The following is a 26232-nucleotide window of genomic DNA, read 5'->3' on the forward strand; positions in this document are numbered from 1 at the left end:
CTGCTCTCTCTCCATGTTCAAAGTTATTTGTAAACTGACAGATGACTTAAGATGTTAATTATTTAAGCTTTAATTTACCCATTGAACGGGTCACCTTGGCCATCATCGCAACAATTGCCCCCCCTGAGAGATTTGGCAGGAGCCGCCACTGGTCTAATTAAAATATGCCTCAGTAAAGTTCATACAGTCTGTTGGGACTATACAGGCAGACTAAAGCAAAACTGCAGAATTGAAAACCCACCAATCAGCGCGCGTTTTCTGAGGCAGACGCCGTGACGTCAGCGAAGTCTGGCTGTCGGAGCGGGTGAGCGCGAGCAGAGAGGGAGGAAGAGAAAAACTCCCAGCAGGCCGAAACGGGGTCACGAACTATGACCTTTCACAGAAGAAAAACAATAACAAATCGTTTATATCAAACACAACGACTATAAACTGCTTTTACTGAAAATTCAGGTAAGTCATGTGGTATTTTTTATTTTGCCCGACGATGGACGCGGCTTAAAACAGGCACGATAAAAAGCATTTTCTCCACTTTAGCCTGTTAGGTAACGAGGCTAACGGTTAAAATCAGCCATTCGCGTGTTTACCACATTTCTGCACTTAGCGATTAATAAAAATGTATTTTAAGATGAACAACGGTGCATTCTGTTATTATATTGCATGTGTAGATGTACGAAAAGGTGAGCGACAAAGCGGACAGAGAATTAGCCTATTAGCTAATAAGCTAACTGTAATGGTGCTAGAAAGGTCTAGCAGTCGATTCAAAAAAAGAATCGATTCTCCGGATCTTAGGCGTTGGACGTGAAGAGTCGATTCAACGCAAGTTGATTTGGCTCGATTTCACCAACTGTCAGTGCACAGAGTGTCCTTAAAGTCTAGACACACAGGCCAAATGCATATTTTAGTAAACATGTAGTTAGTTATTATAGTTAGTGATATTTCCTATGTGTCCAGACTTTAGGACACCACGTAGACAGAGAATGTGGCTAATAATACTATGTACACACCCCTGCTCAAATTAACCCCCCTTATTTTTTAAAGATAGATAGATAGATGGATAGATGGATAGATGGATGGATGGATGGATGGATGGATAGATAGATAGATAGATTCAACTTTATTGTCATTGCTCAGTACAGGTACAAGGCAACGAAATGTAGTTAGCAGCTACCAGAAGTGCAAATAGTAGCACTGTGCAAAAAAACCGAGAATATCAGTAAACATGTCTATGATTAATATGAATATAAAGTTATAACTATAGCAATTTACATATATGGAATTATATCTAGGTACATAGTACTATATACATAATAGCAATAATAACACTAAGCATATGAATAAAAATGGGTATGTATTATAATAATAATAGTAATAATAATAAAGATTAGTTAGGTATATATTAGTAATAACAGTAATAACAGGGCAAGCCGTAGCCTAGTGGTTAAGTGGTTAAGACTAGTGGTGCACGCCAGCAAGACGTGCACCAACAACTTTTGAACTCTGGTATGTCACCCATAATGTTGTGTGCATTGCAATATTTTGAGCAAAACTGTGCTCTTACCCTGCTAATTGAACCTTCACACTCTGCTCTTACTGGTGCAATGTGCAATTAATGAAGATTGGCCACCAGACTGGTCCAATTTAGCCATGAAACCTCCCACACTAAAATGACAGGTGTTTCAGTTTCATTGTCCAACCCCTGTATATATACATATATATATATATATATATATATATATATATATATATATATATACAGTGTATCACAAAAGTGAGTACACCCCTCACATTTCTGCAGATATTTAAGTATATCTTTTCATGGGACAACACTGACAAAATGACACTTTGACACAATGAAAAGTAGTCTGTGTGCAGCTTATATAACAGTGTAAATTTATTCTTCCCTCAAAATAACTCAATATACAGCCATTAATGTCTAAACCACCGGCAACAAAAGTGAGTACACCCCTAAGAGACTACACCCCTAAATGTCCAAATTGAGCACTGCTTGTAATTTTCCCTCCAAAATGTCATGTGACTCGTTAGTGTTCTCAGGTGTGCATAGGGAGCAGGTGTGTTCAATTTAGTAGTACAGCTCTCACACTCTCTCATACTGGTCACTGAAAGTTCCAACATGGCACCTCATGGCAAAGAACTCTCTGAGGATCTTAAAAGACGAATTGTTGCGCTACATGAAGATGGCCAAGGCTACAAGAAGATTGCCAACACCCTGAAACTGAGCTGCAGCACAGTGGCCAAGATCATCCAGCATTTTAAAAGAGCAGGGTCCACTCAGAACAGACCTCGCGTTGGTCGTCCAAAGAAGCTGAGTGCACGTGCTCAGCGTCACATCCAACTGCTGTCTTTGAAAGATAGGCGCAGGAGTGCTGTCAGCATTGCTGCAGAGATTGAAAAGGTGGGGGGTCAGCCTGTCAGTGCTCAGACCATACGCCGCACACTACATCAAATTGGTCTGCATGGCTGTCACCCCAGAAGGAAGCCTCTTCTGAAGTCTCTACACAAGAAAGCCCGCAAACAGTTTGCTGAAGACATGTCAACAAAGGACATGGATTACTGGAACTATGTCCTATGGTCTGATGAGACCAAGATTAATTTGTTTGGTTCAGATGGTCTCAAGCATGTGTGGCGGCAATCAGGTGAGGAGTACAAAGATAAGTGTGTCATGCCTACAGTCAAGCATGGTGGTGGGAATGCCATGGTCTGGGGCTGCATGAGTGCAGCAGGTGTTGGGGAGTTACATTTCATTGAGGGACACATGAACTCCAATATGTACTGTGAAATACTGAAGCAGAGCATGATCCCCTCCCTCCGGAAACTGGGTCGCAGGGCAGTGTTCCAGCATGATAATGACCCCAAACACACCTCTAAGACGATCACTGCTTTATTGAAGAGGCTGAGGGTAAAGGTGATGGACTGGCCAAGCATGTCTCCAGACCTAAACCCAATAGAACATCTTTGGGGCATCCTCAAGCGGAAGGTGGAGGAGCGCAAAGTCTCGAATATCCGCCAGCTCCGTGACGTCGTCATGGAGGAGTGGAAAAGCATTCCAGTGGCAACCTGTGAAGCTCTGGTAAACTCCATGCCCAGGAGAGTTAAGGCAGTTCTGGGAAATAATGGTGGCCGCACAAAATATTGACACTTCAGGAACTTTCACTAAGGGGTGTACTCACTTTTGTTGCCGGTGGTTTAGACATTAATGGCTGTATATTGAGTTATTTTGAGTAAAGAATAAATTTACATTGTTATATAAGCTGCACACAGACTACTTTTCATTGTGTCAAAGTGTCATTTTGTCAGTGTTGTCCCATGAAAAGATATACTTAAATATCTGCAGAAATGTGAGGGGTGTACTCACTTTTGTGATACACTGTATATACTGTATATATATATTTATTTATTTATTATTATTATTTTTTTCCTAATGCATTTTTTAGCGCATCCCATTTTTACCCAATTGCATTATGCTTCCTCTCTACCGGTGCTGACCCCAGCCCCTGATTGAGCAAACTGACACACGTCACTTCCGATACATGAGCAGTAGCCGACTGCATCAGCCGAGTTTATATGCAAATCATCCTTGTGCACGGAGAGCCACACACTGATCAGCATTATTCCTCAGACGCCATCAACCAGCCAGCAGAAGTCGTAATTGTATCAGTTATGAGGTCCTTCTCCGGCTCTTTACCCCTGTATGAACAACAGCCAAACCTTGTTCATGTAGTCGCCCAGCCCAGCCGGATGGCAGAGCTAAGATTTGATACGATGTATTCGAAATCCCAGCTCTGGTGTGCTAGCGTATTTTACCGCTGCGCCACCTGAGCGGCAATTTTGGATATTTTACTAATCCTGAAGGCCAGGAACAAATGAAATAGCATTGTCTATTGTATGCAGTTCTCAGTAAAGCGTACATTATTCCTGCCTTATCTAAACAGTTTTTCCCAGTTAAAGCCTGTGTGTCAGACCATGAGTAGGTCTGAGACTGCACAATCTATTATGCGTTATTACCAAATCATTAACTTTTGTTCTGTCAGCCTGCCACGACAGTTGTCAGTGTCTGAGAGGGAATAGCTGAACAGCCTAGCTATTGGAAGGTGCACTTGTGAGTGTGCTTTCAGTGCCGGTCTCAAGCCCTGATTAAACAAGGAGCGTTGTGTCAGGCATGGCATCCAGTGTAAGAACTGTGCTAATATGGGAGACATAGCTTTTTGTTACATGTACAGTGAGCAGCCTGAGCAATTTTAGATTTGCGTTTTTAAATTTTGTGTACATGTTATGTTATGCTATGTGATCACAGTGTAATATTTTATCCTCATCCTATCCTTCTTTCTATCCCTGTGGTGTCAGGTGGGGCTGTTGGTAACAAATGCGGCACTGGCTCTGGTCCAATACATCACTGCTAATGATTTTGTATCGGCATGAAAACCAGTGTGGAGGTGCTGGCTCAGCAGATAGTGACAACTGAGCAGGTTGCAGAGGTGAGTGGAAAGGCATAATAGAGGACAATAACCCCTGCTTGAAGTGTAGGCTATGTGTGTGTGTGTAAATGTGGAAACCTGACCATGAGGTTGCTGGACATCCCATCCCAAATCCATTAGTATTAATTTAGAGTTTGGTCTACAACATCCTCCACTCTGGGAAGGCCTGCAATATTTTAGAATGTATCTATGGTAATTTGTGCCTATTTACTCGCAAGGGCATATATAAGGTCATGATGCAACCAGTCCATCCAGTTGCCCATGCGTTGCCCTGCAATAGATGAGCCTACATGTACTTAGTTTGCTTCTGCTGTGTGCTCAGGCAACTATTGTGGTGTGATGTATGTAGACCTGGCTAGCAACTGACATATGAACTCATTAGGCCAGTTATGTTCCTTCACACCGATTTCCCAGGAATCACTGGGCTCAACGCAGTAACACACACCAGCAAGGATGTAAATCCATTGCAGCGTCATGGCCATCCCCTTTCCAGACATAGCCGATAATGTTTGTATGTAACCGCACAGCTGGTCGATAGATTCAAATCCCAGTGGTAGTGGTTGATCGTAATTTACCATTGGGCCCCCAGAGTGCAAAGCATAGAGTGTTGTAAATAATATTTTTTACACCTATAAGCAGTTGGTTTAGCTGAAACATCAGTAAAAAAACTGAGTAATTCAGAACAGTGTTTACACTATTCTTTAAGGGTCTTTGCATAGCATGACTGGTCTCCATGAAAACAATGCACCTGACCCTTAAAGGAAGAGAACATTTCACCTGCATTCTCTTACTTGTTATATGTGTGTGATGTAACATTATGATTTAAGTATTTGTGCTTGTGTGCTTTGCAGACGCAGAAACCTTCTATAAACAGCCCAGTGATGAGTGCTTCTCCACAGCGCATCCAGATCATCTCCACTGACTCCACTGTCACCACACCACAGAGAATACAGGTACATTAGGTTATTTTATATGCGAAACTCGTACGTTTGAGTCTAAGCTCCGTCACTGGCAGCATTGTACAGTCAGTGATTGGCTTGTCTGCGTAAAAGGCAGTTGTAGCCTGGCGGTTAAGGCATTGGACTGGTAAACGAAATGTTGCTGGTTAAACCCCAATCACTGCCAGGTTGGGCCCTTGAGCAATGCCCTTAATCCTCAATTGCTTGGACAAGATCCTGTCACAGTACTGTACATCGCTTTGGATAAAAGCGTATGCTAAATGCTGAAAATGTAAATGTGTGGGATTGCCAGAGGGGATTCCTCATAATCTCTGCAATTACAACCTCTGCTGACTGTTCGATGGCGCCTGCACAGAGATGGGGGATAATGGAGATCAGTGCCTGACTCATTGTGTGCGATTCAGATCCCCAACTCGCCACAAGTATAGGGGAAAAAAGCAGTCGGCTACTGCACTAGGCCAAAGTGGCGTATGTTAGTCATGGTTCTCCCTGGTCAGGAGTGGAGGTCAGCAGCAGTTGTGGAAGCAAAATGTCTAGCGTCAGGGGCTGCTGTGGGTCATTGGGCGCAATGCAGTAACACACCCCAAGCTGGACGCCAGTCGATTGCAGGGCCTCAGCCTCCACAAACATAGCCAATCATGTCTGTATGTAGATGCTGGTCCAGGCCGATAACACAGCTGGGGATTCGAACATTGAATTCCAGCGGTAGTAACCGAAAAAAAAACACTCTTGACAAATGAGTCAGTTCATATGCTATTGAAAGATTTTGAACTGACTGATGACTTTCGGCAGATTGTCACGGATCAGCAGACAGGCCAGAAGATCCAGATTGTGACCACTGTGGATCCTTCCACCGTACCCAAGCAGCAGTTTATCTTGGCAGCTCATGATGGCACAGCAGCAGGCAAAGTCATCCTGGCATCCCCCAGCAGCCCCAGCACTAAGCAGCTCATCTTTACCACAGGAGACAGCCTTGTACCTGGCCAAATACAGGTATACAGACACACGCACTGCATGACATGGTACTGCATATATAATACAGCTACACTACAAGTATTTGGAGACTCTTTCTAACTGATGTGTTAGCACGTAATGCTAACAGGAATAAAAAAATCAAGCACCAGCATGGGTTGTACTGAAAAGCTCAATGACTCAATATGGCATTTACACAGGGTGCCACCATTCTAGCAGGTCAGATTGTCAGTGCTATATTTGTCCCAGTCAGCTGTAAATGCTCATATGGAAAAGTAGTGGAAGCCCTGAAGGGTTGTTTGTTTATTTATTAGGATTTTAATGTCATGTTTTACACTTTGGTTACATTCATGACAGGAACGATAGTTACTCATTACACAAGGTTCATCAATTCACAAGGTTATATCAAACACAGTCTTGGACAACTTAGTGTCTCCAATTAACCTCACTTGCATGTCTTTGGACTGTGGGAGGAAACCGGAGCTCCCAGAGGAAACCCACACAGACACAGGGAGAACATGCAAACTCCACACAGAAAGGATCCCACCTGGGGATCGAACTCAGGACCTTCTTTCTGTGAGGCAACAGTGCTACCCAACAGTGCTACCCATTCTATTGGTTCACAATAGAATAGAAATCTTACTACTGCAGCATAGAATGTAATTCAAGAGAACTATAAACCTTCACAATTCTCCACAACAGTTTGTGGCAAAGGTTTGGGCAAGGTGCTTTCTTGTCTAAAAATACAAGAGCCCCATCCATTTAACTAGATCCATAAAGTATTGTACAGGGTAAAACAAAAAAAAAAGTTGTTTATTGTGAACTACAAATCCCATTTCCGAAAAAGTGTAAAATGCAGTAAAAAGAATAATCTGTAATTTGTTATTTCTCTTAAATACTTATTTAATTGATAGAAGTAGAAAGAAAAGATTTCCAATTAACTTCATTGTATTTTGTAAATAAAAACACATTTCAAATTTGATGCAACACACTTCAAAAAGTTGGGACAGAGGCAAAAATAGAGGGAAAAGTTTATAAAACATTTGTTACAGTAACACTTACGGGAATCATGATTGCATTTAAAAGGAGGATCCAAGCATCAGTCTTTACAAGCAATGATGGGATGTGGCTCATCAATTTGTACCACAGTTTAGGAGAGAATTGCCAATCAGTTTAAAGTTCTCAGTGCAAGATTGGAAATAACTTAGTCTTTCACAATCTACTGGGAATAATATTGTGAAAAGATTCAGGGAAACTGGAAAGATCTCAGTCCATGTAGGGCCAAGCTTGAAACTACTTTGAATGTGCGCAACCATTAAGCTCTAACATGCTACTGTGATACATTTAGCCACACTGGCTCGGGAATAGAAAGCATTGTCTCTTAACACAGTCTGCCGCTGCATCAAGAAAGGCAACCTGAAACTCTAATTGAGAAGCACTGTCGCCTCACAGCAAGAAGGTCCAGGGTTCGATCCCCAGGTGGGGCAGTCCAGGTCCTTTCTGTGTGGAGTTTGCATGTTCTCCCCATGTCTGTGTGGGTTTCCTCCGGGTGCTCCGGTTTCCTCCCACAGTCCAAAGACATGCAAGTGAGGTGAATTGGAGATACTAAATTGTCCATGACTGTGTTCGATATAACCTTGTGAACTGATGAACCTTGTGTTATGAGTAACTACCGCTTCTGTCATGAATGTAACCAAAGAGTGTAAAACATGACGTTAAAACCCAAATAAACAATCACAAAGAGAAAGCCATACATCAATTCTGTGCAGAAATGCTCTGAGTTCTCTGGATCTGAGAGACAGTCGAAAACGTGTGCTGTGGTCAGGTGAGTCCACGGTTCAGCTCGTTTTGGGAAAAAGGACTGATATCAGTGAAAGGTGCAAAAGCCAACATCTGCAGTGGTAGTGGGGTGCATCAGTGCACATAGCATGGGTGACTTGCATATATGTGAAGGTACCATTATCGAAGAGGCGTATATTGGGATTTTCAAGAAACACATGCTGCCATCCTGAGAAGTCCATGATTATTTTAGCAAGATGATGCTAGGCCAACAGCGTGTGCTTGACTGGCCTGCCTGCAGTCCAGATCTGATTATGTTTACAAAATAAAATGAAACTGATCATTGGAAATTGGGTTTGTATATTTGCAGTTTAATATCACCCCTTAATTACAGAAATTTTGTTTTCTCATTTTTAAATGAACACAGTTTAACAGATTCAGAAAGTAGCTTGAGCATGATGTGCAGTGCATTTATGTTGACTTTTTACCTTGTGTGGTATTTGTTGACTTTTTATCTTGTGTGATGGTGTAGTTTGTCACAGACGCGGTTTCAGTGGAAAGGCTTCTGGGTAAAGGAGCAGATGTGGGTCGAGCACAACCTGTAGAGTACTGCGTTGTTTGTGGAGATAAAGCCTCAGGTACACATGCTCACACTTACATGCATTGACTGTATTTTTTGGTTGACAAGCTGTTTGATTATTATATGTTGCATAAAAGACTCTGTGCCATTGTCATTCCCACCTTGTCCTAGGTAAGTTTAATGTATTGTTAATGTATTAATAATGCATTATTGCATTGTGTGTGTGTGTGTTCAGGGAGGCACTATGGTGCTGTTAGCTGTGAGGGCTGTAAGGGCTTCTTCAAGAGAAGTGTGAGAAAGAGTCTGACCTACAGCTGTCGCAGCAACCAAGACTGCGTGGTCAACAAACACCACAGAAACCGCTGCCAGTTCTGCCGCCTCAGGAAGTGCCTTGAGATGGGCATGAAGATGGAGTGTGAGAGTTTTTTTTCACGTTTACACATAAAATTCTGACATTCTCATGAGCATAGCTATTCATACAGCATCTCAGTGACAACACAGATTTACAGAAATCGAGTTTCCATTAAAATTATTCAACCCCATTAGCAAAACTTTTATCTGTTTGCAATAAACCAATGAAAGAAAGACAATTTAAATAGAACACAAATAATATACCAAGTCGTTTCTCCAAATTCAACATAAAATGTCCCTTTTAATGACTACTGCAGTCTCAGAATTGAAACTAATAAACCTTATTTGCAATGGGCTTACAGCACATTTTAAAGAAGGCAGTAAGAGCACATCAAAAATCTAAATGGCAGGATCAAAAAAGGTCCAAAATAACACTCAAGCCCACCCTGTCTGGGATCTCAAGCTGTCAAGTTTGAATTCCAGTTGAGCTATTGACTGGTTGGGCACCTACACAGAAACACAATTGGGTGTATGTTTTTACGGGGAAGGACAATGGTCGAAGCAGGGTTCCTTGTTACTGCTGCAATTACAACCTCTGCCAGGTGGTTGAGGCGCCTGCACTAGGGGTGACTAGTCTGGGATGGCAGTCCATGGCTCTCCCTATGTGAAACTGTGCTCTGTTCGCATGTTTCCATCGGCATGATTCTAATATCCTGAACGGTTTGGCGCTTTTACACTGCACAATCACAGGTTCTTGGCCAGAAAAATTAATATTTAGGGTTTAAAATTAAACCCTCATCTTGCTTGTCTGGAACCAACGAACCTGTGACGTAAGTGGGCGATGGGTTGGGGTATCGGTGTCACCATAGTAACATTGTTTACTCGCTTTTCTATCATTTACAACTAAAAGCAAGAGAACCACAGCAGAAACAGCAGTAATGATTTATCTGTGTCTGCAGAAGAAACAATTTGACAGTAACAGATGTCGGTACAACACTTTGCATAATACCTGTACACAATCATAATGGTGGCTCGGTGGGTAGCACTGTCGCCTCACAGCAAGAAGGTTCTGGGTTGGATTCCAAGGTGGATCGGTCTGGGTCCTTTCTGTGTTCTCCCCATTTCCTCAGAGAGCTCCGGTGTCCTCCCACAGTCCAAAGACATGCAAGTGAGGTGAATAGAAAATTTGACATTACAAAAAACTTGTATTGTAACTAGGGGTGTAACGATACACTCTGCTCACGATTCGATTCGATTCACGATGCTGAGTTCACGATTCAATTTTCTCACGATTTTTTCTGAAGTGTAAACTGTGCAAAACAATGCACATTTTCTTGTACATTTTTAAGCAAAAAAAACTTCAGTCCCCTGCAATTAAAGGTAATTACCAAGAACAGAGTACTTTACTGTAACCTACTAACAGGTTTACCAAATTTAAGTTACTTATCGCCATCTTAAATTGAAAATCAAAGTAATCAAACAAGCTCACTGAGCTGAGCTGAGTCTTTAAACAGATTTTTTTGTTGCTTAAACTAATTTAATACCAAATTACATGTAAAATGAATTACTAATGTAAAAAAAACATTGTATTAAATGTTTATTATTTAAATGGCTTTATTTATATACTCAACGTGGAACAGAGTGCCACAACAATAAATTATGAAATACAGAAAAGACCCATCTCAATTAGACAAAAAGGTCTGATTGTGTCTGATTATTTGTAAATTTGCATCTACAGTGGAACAACACAACATCAACAAAGTATCACTCAACAAAATATAAATGAAAATGTGCAAAACAAAAAGCAGCATCCAGGTGACAGGATTTGTAAGTATTTAGTGAAGATTGGCATTCAGAAAAACCAAGGAGCTCATCTTTGAGGGGTTGATCCTGTTTCTCCTTTCTGTTATGATCTGCCCTGTTTTAGAAAAGATTCTCTCTGAGGGGACAGATGTTGCTACAATACACAGTGACATGTATAAGATGTGGGTAGACTGAACACTTGGTCTCCCACCAGCTAAGTGGGTCTGAACTGTACTGTTTCCTGTCACTCATTTTCATGTAATGTAATGTCTGAAAAAACTCATGAGAAAAAACACGAATCGGCTCCCAATGAGGAGCCGACTCTTAGAGCCGGATTGTTCGCGACCGACCCATCACTAATAAATTACAGAACGCACGTGCAATCGTACAATCGCGAAGATGTCCTCGATGCACATCGCTACATTTTTGCACCGCGATGCATCGTGAAACGATGTATCGTTACACCCCTAATTGTAACTGATGAATCTTGATTACCTGTTCTGTCATGAAGGTGTGTAAAACATGAAGTTAAAATCCTAATAAATAAATACACAATTATAACAGACAAAGCAAACAAACCTCTTGCCTTTAACATTGCACATAATCATTGTTTATGACAATCCCTTTGTGCCGTGCATAGACACTGAAAAGTCGATTCTAGACAGTTAGTTAATATTGTTAATACAGTGTCTTTCATCTTCTGTTTTCTGATGATGAAACGGCCACATCCACACATGTAATCAATGGGCTGTTAAACCAGTGTAAACATGGGGACATTTTTAAAATGTTTCGCTAGTTTGCAGGAGCTAGTACCAGCTCCGGAACAAGCACTGTATTAGTGGAAAAGAGGTATGAGAGACCCCTTCCCTGCCAGGTAAAGGAAGTAATTGACAGCCACAAGTAATAATAATAATAATAATAATTCATTTTATTTATGGTGCCTTTCAAAACACTTAAGGACACTTTACAAAAGCAAGAAAGTAACAGACATCAATAAACCAATAAATCTAATAGAAAAATCAGTAAAGATAAATACAATAAAATCAATACAATAAAAAAAAAAATCAGTACAAACTCACCCATTGAATCAATGCAATCTGTAAACAGTCAAATGTAATCACTGTTAAACAAATATTGGGGTAGTAGTACCAATCAAGTTCGAAAGATTAGTAGTAGGCTAGCTTGAAGAGGTGAGTTTTAAGTTGGGATTTAAAAGTAGAGAAACAATCGATAGTACGGATATGGATTGGCAGGGTATTTCAGAGAGAAGGGGCAGAGTGGCTAAAAGCCCTCGCGCCCATAGTCGACAGGTGGACAGAAGGAATAGAAAGCTGGAAGGCTGAGGAAGACCTAAGAGTGCGAGTGGGATTGTAGACTTGGAGTAAATCGGAGATGTAAGAGAGTGCTAGACCATGTAGAGCTTTGAATGTGAATAATAAGATCTTGAGGTGTATGCGATCATTTACGGGGAGCCAATGTGTGACAACCATGGCCCTCCTCGAGGAGGCTCCAATTGGATAAGACTAAATTGGGTAAAAACAGGAAAACGTTAATAAATAGAAGTATTTTAGGCAGTAAAGGAATGTATTAAATGCATAACTTACAAGTGGTAACTACTGGACTGATTCACTGCACTTTAATGTTTAAACACACATCAAATTCCACATGTGTGTTTACAAATATGTATTTGATTCTGCAGCTGTGCAAAGCGAGAGGAAGCCCTTAGACCTGCCTAGAGAGAAGCCTGCCAACTGCGCCGCCTCAACTGAGAAGATCTACATCCGAAAAGATTTACGAAGCCCCCTTATAGCCACTCCAACTTTCATCACCGATAAAGATGACTCGCGGTAAGACACGCTGACCTTTGTGCTGTTTGCTTTGTGTTTACAAATGGTCATTCCGAATCAGTTTGACCTGCAATGCTGGTCCAGTCTTTGTCCTGAAAAATCGTTTGATCTTTTGATTGGCTGTTCATATTGTCTGTTATTTCTTTATATCTTTAGCTCTGGGTTGTTAGACCCTGGGATGCTGGTGAACATCCAGCAACCTCTAATCCAAGCTGATGGCACTTTACTCTTAGCAACGGACACAAAGGTATCTCTAATTATACATTTTGTTACTAAATATTTAACTGATTAATACTAAGTAGGATTAAAGACATTAGGATTTATTCAGTTACATCATGGAAGTTAATTCTGTTAAAAATTCTTGGGTTGGACTTTTAGGCAGAGACCGGACATGGTGATCTGGGGACACTGGCCAATGTTGTGACCTCACTAGCCAGTTTCAATGAGTTGCTTAATAACGGAGACATCTCAGAGAGGCAAGAAGAATCAGCCAGCGAAATCACACGGTACTCTTTCAGTCTCTGTTGTAAATGGGAATATGAGACATTAAAATGTATTGACTGATTAAGCCCAAATCGGCCGTGAAAAATGTGTCATGATGAGCCGTTTCCCATGTAATATGCAATTTTCTGTAAAATTCAAAATTTAGGGTGTGTTTAGTGATTTAACATTTTTCATTCACGTAGTGTATGAAATATGAGGCACAATATGCAATATGAGGTGGTCCTAGCAATCATACCGCAATTGAGGTAGTGTAGTGAATTGTGCTGAAAATGTTTGATGTATGTGTTTACGTATTGAGTGCATTTTGTCCCTTTGGGGATTCTATTATCAATGGAAAAGTGTGCTTCTCTCCACATGTGATAATCTCTCTGTAGTCTATGCTCAAAAAACAAACCAGTAAATTATTATGCTCCTGATATTTTGTCTATGTACAGTTTACATAGACAACTCTAAAGACTCTTGGTCACATAAGCAGTTGGTTAGACAAAATGTCCAAGATGTCGAAGTCTAAAGCAGCTAAAAACACTACTTGTGCAACTAAGTTTGGAAAACTCCTAACCAGTTATGTGGAGATGTTGTAAGTTTACATTTAACTATTAAGGTAGCTGTGCTGTGTATTGTAGCTTCCAGTTATTCAATCGTTCCATTTTTGATGAAATAAAATGTGTGTGTGTCCATGTAGTGCCTTTGACACTCTTGCCAAAGCATTAAACCCCAATGAGGAGGGAGAGGGGCAGAGCCTGTCAGAGGTGGAGTGTGTGGGCGGTGCAACTATACAGGTGATCAGCAGAGATCAGGTCACGCCCCTTATAGAAGTTGAGGGACCTCTACTCACAGATACACATGTAAACTTTAAGGTGAGGCTTCACATATGAGAACATTCTTACTTCAATTTGTTGTTTTTAACCAGCTTGGACCAAGACAGCCATGTAAATGTTGGTCCTTCAGTGCAAATTCTTCATACAGTGATGAAACAAAACCCTTAAAATGTGCATGGTTATGCCTGTTTTGTAATAAATGTTGGGCTGATGGTAGTTACTCCTAGACCTGAATTACCTTGATAAGGGCCAGATCATTATGGCCAGATGGCTGGTTTAAGGTATCTCCGAATTGCAAGAAATGTTCACAGGCATCGGTGGTGAGTAACCTATTGTCAGCAGAGCAAGAAGGAACAAGCCACATAAAGTTGTTGGGCAGGCCAAGACTCATTGGAAGAAGAACAATGAAAATTGCCAGAGGTGCCAAAAACAGGCCTGAAGCACCCCTATATCATCACAGAGTAGTGTATTAGATAATAGGTCAGCTAAAAACTGACACCACTGGTACTTTTATGTGAAATATGTTTTAAATGGTGCCTCGTGTGAGGGATGTTTCCTCAAATGCACTATTGTGGAAAACCAAAAAAGTATTGTCTTCCAGTTGCATGTGCTGACAAATTTAACATTAAGAGACAGAGTGGATGCTAATGTTAGCTATTTAATCTGTGGAATAGAGGAAGATCATATTTGAATAAAAATAATCCTTTAAGTACAGTGGGGCAAAAAAGTATTTAGTCAGCCACTGATTGTGCTGAAGTTCTCCTACTTAGAAAGATGAGAGAGGTCTGTAATTTTCATCATAGGTACACTTCAACTATGAGAGACAAAATGAGAAAAAATCACATTGTATTTTTAAAGAATTTATTTGTAAATTATGGTGGAAAATAAGTATTTGGTCAATAACAAGCAAGATTTCTGGCTCTCACAGACCTGTAACTTCTTCTTTAAGAAGCTCTTTTGTCCTCCACTCGTTACCTGTATTAATGGCACCTGTTTGACCTCGTTATCTGTATAAAAGACACCTGTCCATAGCCTCAAACAGTCAGACTCCAAACTCAACCATGGCCAAGACCAAAGAGCTGTCGAAGGACACCAGGAAGAAAATTGTAGACCTGCACCAGACTGGGAAGAGTGAATCTACAATAGGCAAGCAGGTTGGTGTGAATAAATCAACTGTGGGAGCAATTGAAAATGGAAGACATACAAGACCATTGATAATCTCCCTCGATCTGGGGCCCCACGCAAGATCTCATCCCGTGGGGTCAAAATGATCATGAGAACGGTGAGCAAAAATCCCAGAACTACACGGAGGGACCTGATGAATGACCTGCAGAGAGCTGGGACCAAAGTAACAAAGGCTACCATCAGTAACACACTACGCCGAGAGGGACTCAAATCCTGCAGTGCCAGGCGTGTCCCCCTGCCCCAGAAGAGGATTGGGAGAATATCATGTGGTCAGATGAAACCAAAATGGAACTTTTTGGTAAAAACTCAACTCGTCGTGTTTGGAGGAAGAAGAATGCTGAGTTGCATCCCAAGAACACCATACCTACTGTGAAGCATGGGGGTGGAAACATCATGCTTTGGGGCTGTTTTTCTGCAAAGGGGTCAGGACGACTGATCCGTGTTAAGGGAAGAATGAACGGGGCCATGTATCGTGAGATTTTAAGCCAAAACCTCCTTCCATCAGTGAGAGCATTGAAGATGGAACGTGGCTGGGTCTTCCAGCATGACAATGATCCCAAACGCACCGCTCGGGCAATGAAGGAGTGGCTCCGTAAAAAGCATTTCAAGGTCCTGGAGTGGCCTAGCCAGTCTCCAGACCTCAACCCCATAGAAAATTTGTGGAGGGAGTTGAAAGTCCGTGTTGCCCAGCGACAGCCCCAAAACATCACTGCTCTAGAGGAGATCTGCATGGAGGAATGGGCCAAAATACCAGCTACAGTGTGTGCAAACCTGGTGAAGACTTAAAGGAAACGTTTGACCTCTGTCATTGCCAACAAAGGTTATGTTACAAAGTATTGAGTTGAATTTTTGTTATTGACCAAATACTTATTTTCCACCATAATTTACAAATAAATTCTTTAAAAAATCCTACAATGTGATTTCCTGGATTTTTTTTTCTCATTTAGTCTCTCATAGTTGAAGTGTACCTATGATGAAAATTACAGACCTCTCTCATCTTTCTAAGTAGGAGAACTTGCACAATCAGTGGCTGACTAAATACTTTTTGGCCCCACTGTAGCTAGCTTTTAGATGCTGTGTCAGTGGCTGTTGTTTCTATATAGATATTAATATGTGGCACTGGCAGACTAACATTATGCAACAGTATCAGTACTGTTGAGCATATCTGGGACAGACTTCCCCAATAAATATATTGTGATTGCGCCCTTAAAATGTTGATGCATTAAAAGCTTGATTTTTTTGATTCAGCAGTCTCTGAATGTGTCTTTGTACTTTCTTTTTTAGCTTACAATGCCCAGTCCAATGCCCGAATATCTAAATGTTCATTACATTTGTGAGTCTGCTTCTCGCCTGCTGTTTCTATCCATGCACTGGGCACGCTCCATCCCAGCCTTTCTTGCTCTTGGGTGAGTACGTTGCTGGTTTTGAGAGATGGTACGAGAATATTTTGGGAACTGGTATAGTGGTGCTATATTCTGTAAAAGTATTCTTCAGTAAAAGTATGGATATATTTTGTATTATAGGCAGGAGTGTAACACATCTCTGGTACGGGCATGCTGGAATGAGCTGTTCACTCTGGGTCTAGCACAGTGTGCTCAGGTCATGAGCCTTTCCACCATCCTTGCTGCAATTGTCAACCATCTACAGACCAGCATACAGGACGGTAGGTCGTCTTCACAATGTCTTATAAGAAATACTGTGCTATTAATGAGCGAATGAGCAATAAGTCTGGAACAGAGGTTTATACTTACACATGTTGTTACATACTTACACATTGTGTTGAGAAAAGCAATGCAATCATCTGACATTCATAGCATTAGAAGCAGGGTTAATAATACTGATGAAACTATCATGAAAATTACAACTAATGGAGAAAAAATCAGTTACTTGAGGCAGTATTGCCATTTTGTCTATTTTAATGCACTTATTTTTATTTAATTCATTAAAAAACCCAGAGAAAGAAATAAGATTGCTTTATCTTATTACTGGGTTTACATGCACTTCAGTGAGTCAGTTATGGGAAACCTTGACATTTACATACACTTCTCAGCAATCAGTATACACTGGTCAGCCATAACATTAAAACCACCTCCTTGTTTCTACACTCACTGTCCATTTTATCAGCTCCACTTACCATATAGAAGCACTTTGTAGTTCTACAATTATTGACTGTAGTCCATCTATTTCTCTACATACCTTTTTAGCCTGCTTTCACCTTGTTCTTCAATGGTCAGGACCCCCACAGGACCACTACAGAGCAGGTATTATTTAGGTGGTGGATCATTCTCAGCACTGCAGTGACACTGACATGGTGGTGGTGTGTTAGTGTGTGTTGTGCTGGTACGTGTCCACTCACTGTCCACTCTATTAGACACTCCTACCTAGTTGGTCCACCTTGTAAATGCAAAGTCAGAGACAATCACTCTTCTATTGCTGCTGTTTGAGTTGGTCATCTTCTAGACCTTCATCAGTGGTCACAGGACGCTGCCCACGGGTGCTGTTGGCTGAATATTTTTGGTTGGTGGACTATTCTCAGTCCAGCAGTGACAGTGAGGTGTTTAAAAACTCCAGCAGTGCTACTTTGTCTTATCCGCTCATACCAGCACAACACACACTAACACACCACCACCATGTCAGTGTCACTGCAGTGCTGAGAATGATCCACCACCCAAATAATACCTGCTCTGTAGTGGTCCTGGGAGAGTTAAAGAACAGCATGAAAGGGGGCTAACAAAGCATGCAGAGAAATAGATGGACTACAGTCAGTAATTGTAGAACTACAAAGTGCTCCTATATGGTAAGTGGAGCTGATAAAATGCACAGTGAGTGTAGAAACAAGGAGGTGGTTTTAATGTTATGACTGATTGGTGTATAGTACATGGTTACCATTGTTCTGATGAACAATCAAAATAATTTTAAAAACATACCTATTGTTATTGCTTATGAAGTGCAACAGCTTTCTTTTGAGAGCACAAGCGTAGATAATTGAGTCACCAGGGTCCTGCAATAGTGTGATGAACATGTTGGGACATGCAAACAGTGCCCACTTTTGAGTTGCAGTCCCTTGTCAATTGCAGGCTGGAACTTAGTGTGTAAACATGTCTAGTGCAGTGTCTTATCCACTATGTTGTAAAGTTGTGCTGTTGTGTATTTAAGTGTTGGGCAGACACCCCAACAACCCTTAAAATGCCAAAAACAGCAGTGTGTTGACATTAAAATTACATGAATGTTTTTTACACCCCTCAGTTAAAATGCTATGAGTATTACTTTTGTTGAGTAACTGGATTGATTGCACCTCGTCACTGAGGCACCAGGTACAAGAACTGAAGATAAATCTCATATGCAAGATGCTTGAACTAGCTGTCACAATGTGAACTGCACCTGCACGTTCTCGGAAAAGAAAAGTAACGAAACCCAGAACAAGCTGGGAAAGCAATGCACAAGCAGAACCTCACCCCACTAGCTGGCACAGCTTGTTGATTTGTGATGGACAAGAAGTGCTGCAACACCAGCTGATTTACTCGATAAAAAAAAGAAAAGATGTGCTGCCCTCATATGCCAGGAGAAAATCACACAGAATCGAGCGTGATGTAGCAATTTCAAGAGAAAAGCAGGTTGTCAACAGAAAAGCTGGCAAATCTTTGAAGTGAACCTTTGATAAATTGATAGGTGAAATTGATAAGTGGAAGCCTTTTCACCTGAAGCTAAATTAATGCTAAACAAGGTGCAGGAAACTGTCAGTTTAGAGAAACTGATCTGTCAATTATCTGAGCCTCCATGCCCCCTTTGCTGACCATATTTGGCATGGCAGAAGGACATAGTTTGACAACTAAGCCACTTTACTGATCTCTACAGTGGATGGGCTTGTACTAGACCAAATAAAGGGTAATATGGAACCAACATTTGAAGCAAGCTTTTCCTCAATTAAGTAGTAGTAGTAGTAGTAGTGTACCCCCTACTTTACTTCACATACTTACTATCATTACACCACCTTCATGGCAATACTAAAATAATAATGTAACCTACATTTATTTTGCAAAAACTAACAATTAAGCTACAAATACTTAAATATTCAAATATTAAAACAACCTCTTGTTACTTATTTAAAGACAAGCTGTCCGGTGAGCGGGTGAAGCTGGTGATGGAGCACATATGGAAGCTGCAGGAGTTCTGTAACAGCATGGCCAAGCTGGAGACAGATGGTTATGAGTATGCCTACCTGAAAGCCATTGTCCTCTTTAGTCCAGGTAAACACCATTTCAGTGCTCTTCAGCAGACATGCTCTGTTAAAAGACCGATAATTGGTGTTTACTTTTGGACATTTGGGTTGTTTATTTTGCTCAGACACAAACTGGTTTGTGAGGTTAGATGACCACAGCACTAAATGCATTGCAGCAAGTTGTGTTTGCACAGTAATCGCTCCAGTTAAAAGATGTGCTGTGTGTTTATTGTCCTCCATATTTCACTGTATATTTTGAGTTGGTGAGATTAAAAAATTAGCATGATAGCACTGCCCTATTAAATCTATCATAAAGTTGAGATGAATCTGTCTTTGCAGTCTTGGTATTTTAATTATCTGTGACACTGAATGATTGGAGCATTCTTTTTTGTGCAAAAGGGCTCTACATTTTTAATTTCTTTATCTTTTTTAATAAGTTTTTTTATATAATACCCTAAATACAATATATAATCTGTTGGGTCAAAATTATACATACAGCACACCTAATACAGTGGTACCTTGTAACCTAACGTCACCTAAACTCAAAATCTTTAAAACTCAACACCCTTCGTCGAGAAATTCGTACCCTTAAACTCCATGTTTTCCTTAAACTCAACGTGTTCAGTTTGTTTTTTGAAAATGTATTTATTTAATTTCAAATTAACAATGAACTGCCGCTTGGTTTAGCGCTCGGCTTGAGCGGTGCGGTAATACAAAGTGCAAATATGAGACCAATCTGCATTTGTGTGGAATAACCATCAGATTCACTCTGAAAGCTCCATATGTATCTATGTTTAGCTGGATCTTTTCACTGTTTCACTTTTAAACTTGTGTTGCAGCTCGGAGTGCTGAGATAATGTAAGAATCAGCTTTTTATTTGTGTTCTTATATTATATTTGTTTTATTTTCCAGTGTACAAGTGTTAAAAAGAACCCCATTATTTTACATAAGCCTAAAATATATGCAGTTCCACGGGACCATGGAACACATTAACAGGTTTCCCATACATCTTTAGGGGGAAAAAATACCTTGAAACTCAACACCTTTTAAACTCAATGCCAGTCCCAGAACCAATTGACGTTGAGTTTCAAAATACCACTGTATTTGCCTAGTGGACATGTCCATGTCCAGCCAGTGGACATGTCCATTTGATTTTCTGTTTATTAGTAGCTGAGGTAGAAATGAATTCAAATATGAACAGGTGACAGGGCACATTAAACTTTCTGTGCTTTCACAAAGTTGAATCAGTTCATCTGGACACAAGTTTGTTGTAGAGATACGTTTCGTCACTCAATCCGAATGACTTCTTCAGTCTGAGCTGGTGTTGAATACCCCAACCTTATATGCAGTTGATTTGCATAACGACTGATCACTGCCCATTGCATAACAATGGAACTGGTGATCAGGTCCATATGAAATTCACAATGACCATTAATTACAATGGTCATGTGTGTCTTTCACACATGATTGGGGTAAAGCTCCAATTACGGCGTTGTAAGATGATGAGAGATGTACTCTCAGGCCCCCTCCCCGGTTCAGAGATGGTCGTTCCCTCTTCACGTAAATGGCCTCTTTGACTCCACGTTCAAACCACATATCTGAACCAATGACTCGGTGGTGTCCCTGAGTAGGTCCTTAGTGCCTTCTTTTCCACTTCCTCCATGTACAGGTTTGCAACAATAGGTGAGACAGGGGACCCCATAGCACACCCATGTTTCTGTTTGTAGAACTGTCTTCTACAGTGAAGTAGGTGGACTGAAGACACAGTTCTAGGAGTGTGCACACCTGGTCCGTGGTAAGGGTGGTCCTCGTGCTCCGGGTGGGGTCGCCTTGTAGTTTCCTACGAACCACCTCCACTGCCTCAGCAACCGGAATGCATGTGAAGAGGGATGTAACATCATACGAGACCATTGTTTCCTCCGTCTCAATGATGACACCCGTCACCTTGTCCACAAAATCCATGGTGTTCTGAATGTGGTGTTCCGTGCTACCTACCAACGGGTTGAGAATCGATGCTAGAAACTTAGAAATGTTATAAGTCACAGAGTTAATCATACAAACAATGTGGTCGTAAAGGTACATCCTGTTTGTGTATCTTAGGTAACCCATACAGACTAGGTGTAGCCTCCCGCGGATATAATTTGTAGTACAAAGCCCTGTCAATAGCATTGTTCTGTTCTAAAACTTTCAGACAATCTATCACCTTTTTCTTGTAGCTACTACCTGGATCTCGTTTCAGCAGCTCATAAGTGTTAGTGTCACTAAGTAACAACATCACTTTCTCATGATAGTCTATCTGGTTTAATAGAACAGTACATCTACCTTTGTCAGCAGGAAGTATGATGATGTTATTGTCCTTACTAAGTGTAGTAAGTGCATACCTCTCGTCTCTGCTGATGTTGGATGGCGGTGGCTTTGCATTACTCAGGCAAGCTGACACTTTCATCCGCAACTTCCGCTTGCAGGTCGGAGATGTTGTTGTTGCGGATTGCTGATTCTGTGGCTGTGATCAGTTCCACTAGTGGGACTTGCTTTGGTGTAACAGCGAAATTCAACCCCTTAGCCAAGATGTCTTTCTCCGCTTGTGTGAGTTGTCTGTCCGACAAGTTCTTCACCCACTTGTCCACATCACCAGCGTGTGTTTGCCCTTCATTCCTCTTTCGGCCATCCATGGTCTGTTGGTGTTTGAACGTGGAGTCAAAGAGGCCATTTACGTGAAGAGGGAACGACCATCACTGAACCGGGGAGGGGGCCTGAGAGTACATCTCTCACCATCATACAACGCCATAATTGGAGCTTTACCCCAATCATGTGTGAAAGACCATTGTAATTAATGGTCATTGTGAATTTCATATGGACCTGATCACCAGTTCCATTGTTATGCAATGGGTGGTGATCGGTCGTTATGCAAATCAACTGCATATAAGGTTGGGGTATTCAACACCAGCTCAGACTGAAGAAGTCATTCGGATTGAGTGACGAAACGTATCTCTACAACAAACTTGTGTCCAGATGAACTGATTCAACTTTGTGGATTTGTGTACCTGGATTATTGAGCATGCATCAACAGTTTCTGTGCTTTGTTACGTACAACTGTTATTGACAATTTAACAAGCAATTAATTTATCTCTATTTATTTCTTTCTATTTATTAATTTAATTTCTTATCATGTACATGTTTTACTATTGCTTTAGCCAGCCCCTTCTCACAGACATAGCTAATTACACTGATCAGCCATAACATTAAAACCACCTCCTTGTTTCTAGACTTAATGTCCATTGTATCAGCTCCACTTACCATATAGAAGCACTTTGTAGTTCTACAATTACTGGCTTTTTTACCCTGCTTTCACCCTGTTTTTAATGGTCAGGACCACCACAGAGCAGGTATTATTTAGGTGGTGGATCATTCTCAGCACTGCAGTGACACTGACATGGTGGTGCTGTGTTAGTGTGTGTTGTGCTGGTATGAGTGGATCAGACACAGCAGCGCTGCTGGAGTTTTTAAATACCGTGTCCACTCACTGTCCACTCTATTAGACACTCCTACCTAGTTGGTCCACCTTGTAGATGTTAAGTCAGAGACGATCGCTCATCTTTTGCTGCTGTTTGAGTTGGTCATCAGTGGTCACAGGAAGCTGCCCACGGGGCGCTGTTGGCTGGATATATTTTTGGTTGGTGGACTATTCTCAGAACAGCAGGGACAGCAGGTGTTTAAAAACTCCATCAGCGCTGATGTGTCTTATCCACTCATACCAGCACAACACACACTAACACACCACCACCATGTCAGTGTCACTGCAGTGCTGAGAATGAACCACCCAAATATAAACTACACTGTAGAGTCCTGACCATTGAAGAACAGCATAAAAGGGGGCTTACAAAGCATGCAGATAAACAGATGGACTACAGTCAGTAATTGTAGAACTACAAAGTGCTTCTATATGGTAAGTGGAGCTGATAAAATGGAAAGTAAGTGTAGAAACAAGGAGGTGGTTTTAATGTTATGGCTGATCGGTGTATATTTGTATTGCTGACTGGCTGAGCAGTGGCTGGATGGCAGAGCCTGGATTTACACAGACAGTCTTCCAATTTATAGCCTAAAAGCTCTACCCACTAGGCTACCACTGTCCCAAAAGAGGACTAAGACCAGAACTGTGCACTCCTGGTTTAGAATATTGACCTACATAAAATGTTCAAGACTATTCTTAGATCAGATTTGTTTAGTATTGCTTATAGTAAAAATATTTGTGGATGATGATATATCACTAATACAATAATGTATTATTTGGAAAGACCACCCAGGCCTGAGCAGTAGCAACCAGATCGAGAAGTTCCAGGAGAAAGCTCAGATGGAGCTGCAGGACTACGTGCAAAAGACTTATCCAGATGACACCTACAGGTATGCTCCTTGATCTCTGATCCTACATTTCCTTGTACTGTATACGTTCGGTCCTTTTTTACCTTATTAGATCTGATTGCATTGGCAGGCTGGCACGGACCCTAATGCGGCTACCTGCCCTCCGCCTGATGAGCTCCAGCATAACAGAGGAACTCTTCTTCACGGGCCTGATCGGAAACGTGCCCATCGACAGCATCATCCCTTACATCTTAAAAATGGAGACGGCAGATTACAACAGCCAGATCACAAGTCCTAATGCATGACTACCGAGTGACCAGGTTTTGAAACTGGATTGAAGTTGCAGATGAAAATCCTGCTTTGCCTTCATGCAGGTTGATGCAAAAGTTACAACCATCATTTTTTCCTTCAGTGTTTTATATTTTGTTTTTCAGCACTGACTGAATCGTATTGAAAACGGACACAACAGAGTTCCTAAAGACTGATGCACCATGGACTTTAAATAAGGACAGTGTTTTTTTTTTACTATTTCTAAGCACTTGTTTTCCAGAGACAGTATCATAAGACTTTACGGCTCACTGAGACGAGACATCAGCCATATACAAGTCTTGACCTATTTAAGACTATCTATGTTACAGCTGTCAATCCAATGGTCAGTAGCACTTTTTTGCTTTTAGAAAGCTTCACAAAAGAGGTTAAGATAGGAAGCTAGTCCAGAAAGCTATTCCACACTGCAAAATAAATATACCCAGGATTGTTTTCTATTTTATTTATGCATTTTTCTCCCAATTTAGCGTAGCCAATTTGTCTTCCGCTGCTGGGCGATCCCTGATTGCAGTCGAGGTGGGTATATTGCTGCTCACGCCTCCTCTGACCCAAACGCAACCCTTAGCGGAACCCTTTTTCACCCATGCACTCTGCACCTCTCTATCTGCCAGTCAGGGTCCTTACACAGCGTTTTAAAACCCCACCCACATAGTCCGGTCATCCCGCCCTAGCAGAGACGTGTCTGCTGCAGGCACTGCCGATTATGCCCGGTGGAAACGGGAGTTTCAAACCGAGGAGTTCAGAATATTGGCGCCGGTGTGCTAGCGGAATATCCCGCTGCGCCACCTGGGTACCTATACCCAGGATTTTTTTTTATCATAGCTGCTTCAACATCACAAATCTAAATTGTTACCATTAAAGCATTTGGAGTTCATTTACATTTACATTTTCGGCATTTAGCAGACGCCTTTATCTAAAGTGACTTACGTTACAGTTACAGTATACAGTCTGAGCAATTGAGGGTTAAGTGCCTTGCTAAAGGACCCAACAGCAGCAACCTGGCAGTGGTGGGGCTTGGACCTTCTTGTTACTAGTCCAGTACCTTAACCACTAGGCTACAGCTTGCCCGCAGATAGTCAGTAGTGAATCAAACTCCAACATAAAGCTTGCACATTCATATTTCAGTTGCAAAAAAATGGGTGCCACAGTAGCCACATTTACATTGTTGTACCAACATGTTGTACCAGCCCACAAACGGAATTAAAAATAGAGGATTTCCGTGGGCGCCCAGGTGGTGCTGTGGGATAACCAGCACACCAGCGCTAAGATTCTGAACTCCTGAGTTTAAACCTCAGCTCTGTGCCCTCTAGCGGGCATAATTTTCAATGCCTGCAGCAGACAAAATTGGCCACTGGCCAGACTAATATGAGTGGGTTCTTTAACGCTGTGTAAGGACCTTGGTTAGAAGCCTGAGGCACCTGTACAGAAAGTGGAAGAGCACGGGGATCAGTGTGTGGCTCTGTATATGAGAACTGGCCTCAGGCGCAAATACACCAACTGTGTAGACAAATAAGAAGGGGTCTGTGTTTTTACCTAATTGCGTTATGCTTCCTCTATACTGGTGCTGACCCCCACCCTGATTGAGGAGAGCGAACTGACACACTTCCCCCCGATGCGTGAGCAGTAGCCGACTGCATCTTTTCACCTGCACCAGCCGAGTTCATATGCGAATCAGCCCTGTGCACGGAGAGCCACACCCTGATCAACATTATCCCAACTCTGGTGTGCTAGCGTGTTTTACCGCTGCGCCACCTGAGCGGCTGTTCCATCATTCTTACAATGTCAGAAGATGATCCGTTATTGTTTATTATCTATGTCTGATTGTGACATACCCCTCAGGCCAGACGTTTGGTTAACATTCTGAAACTGTCCTTAATTTGATTTATTCTTATGCAGAAAGGTTTCATCACACATACCTCATGTCATTTGTTAAACATTGGGTTTGTGGAAGAGATGCTAATACTAAAATGTCACTTCAAAAATCTATTTCTTGGATGTGCAGAGTCAGAAGGGGATTAATTATTATTAATATATTT

The 26232-nt window shown here is 41.4% G+C and overlaps 1 protein-coding gene across 1 annotated transcript; it reads left to right on the top strand.

The window, feature by feature from the left end:
- The first annotated feature begins 376 nt into the window (after positions 1-376).
- On the top strand, positions 377-24942 carry nr2c2 (nuclear receptor subfamily 2, group C, member 2). Its single transcript, XM_062998541.1, has 15 exons — positions 377-450; positions 4363-4493; positions 5345-5446; positions 6245-6445; positions 8736-8841; positions 9019-9198; positions 12637-12784; positions 12941-13031; positions 13163-13290; positions 13971-14145; positions 16576-16697; positions 16815-16954; positions 19401-19538; positions 23806-23911; positions 24000-24942. The coding sequence occupies exons 2-15, from the start codon at positions 4434-4436 to the stop codon at positions 24172-24174; spliced, it is 1872 nt and encodes a 623-aa protein (XP_062854611.1). The 5' UTR covers positions 377-450; positions 4363-4433; the 3' UTR covers positions 24175-24942.
- Positions 24943-26232: the final 1290 nt, after the last annotated feature.

Source organism: Trichomycterus rosablanca, chromosome 7 (assembly GCF_030014385.1).
Source record: "Trichomycterus rosablanca isolate fTriRos1 chromosome 7, fTriRos1.hap1, whole genome shotgun sequence".
Lineage (NCBI taxonomy): Eukaryota > Metazoa > Chordata > Actinopteri > Siluriformes > Trichomycteridae > Trichomycterus > Trichomycterus rosablanca.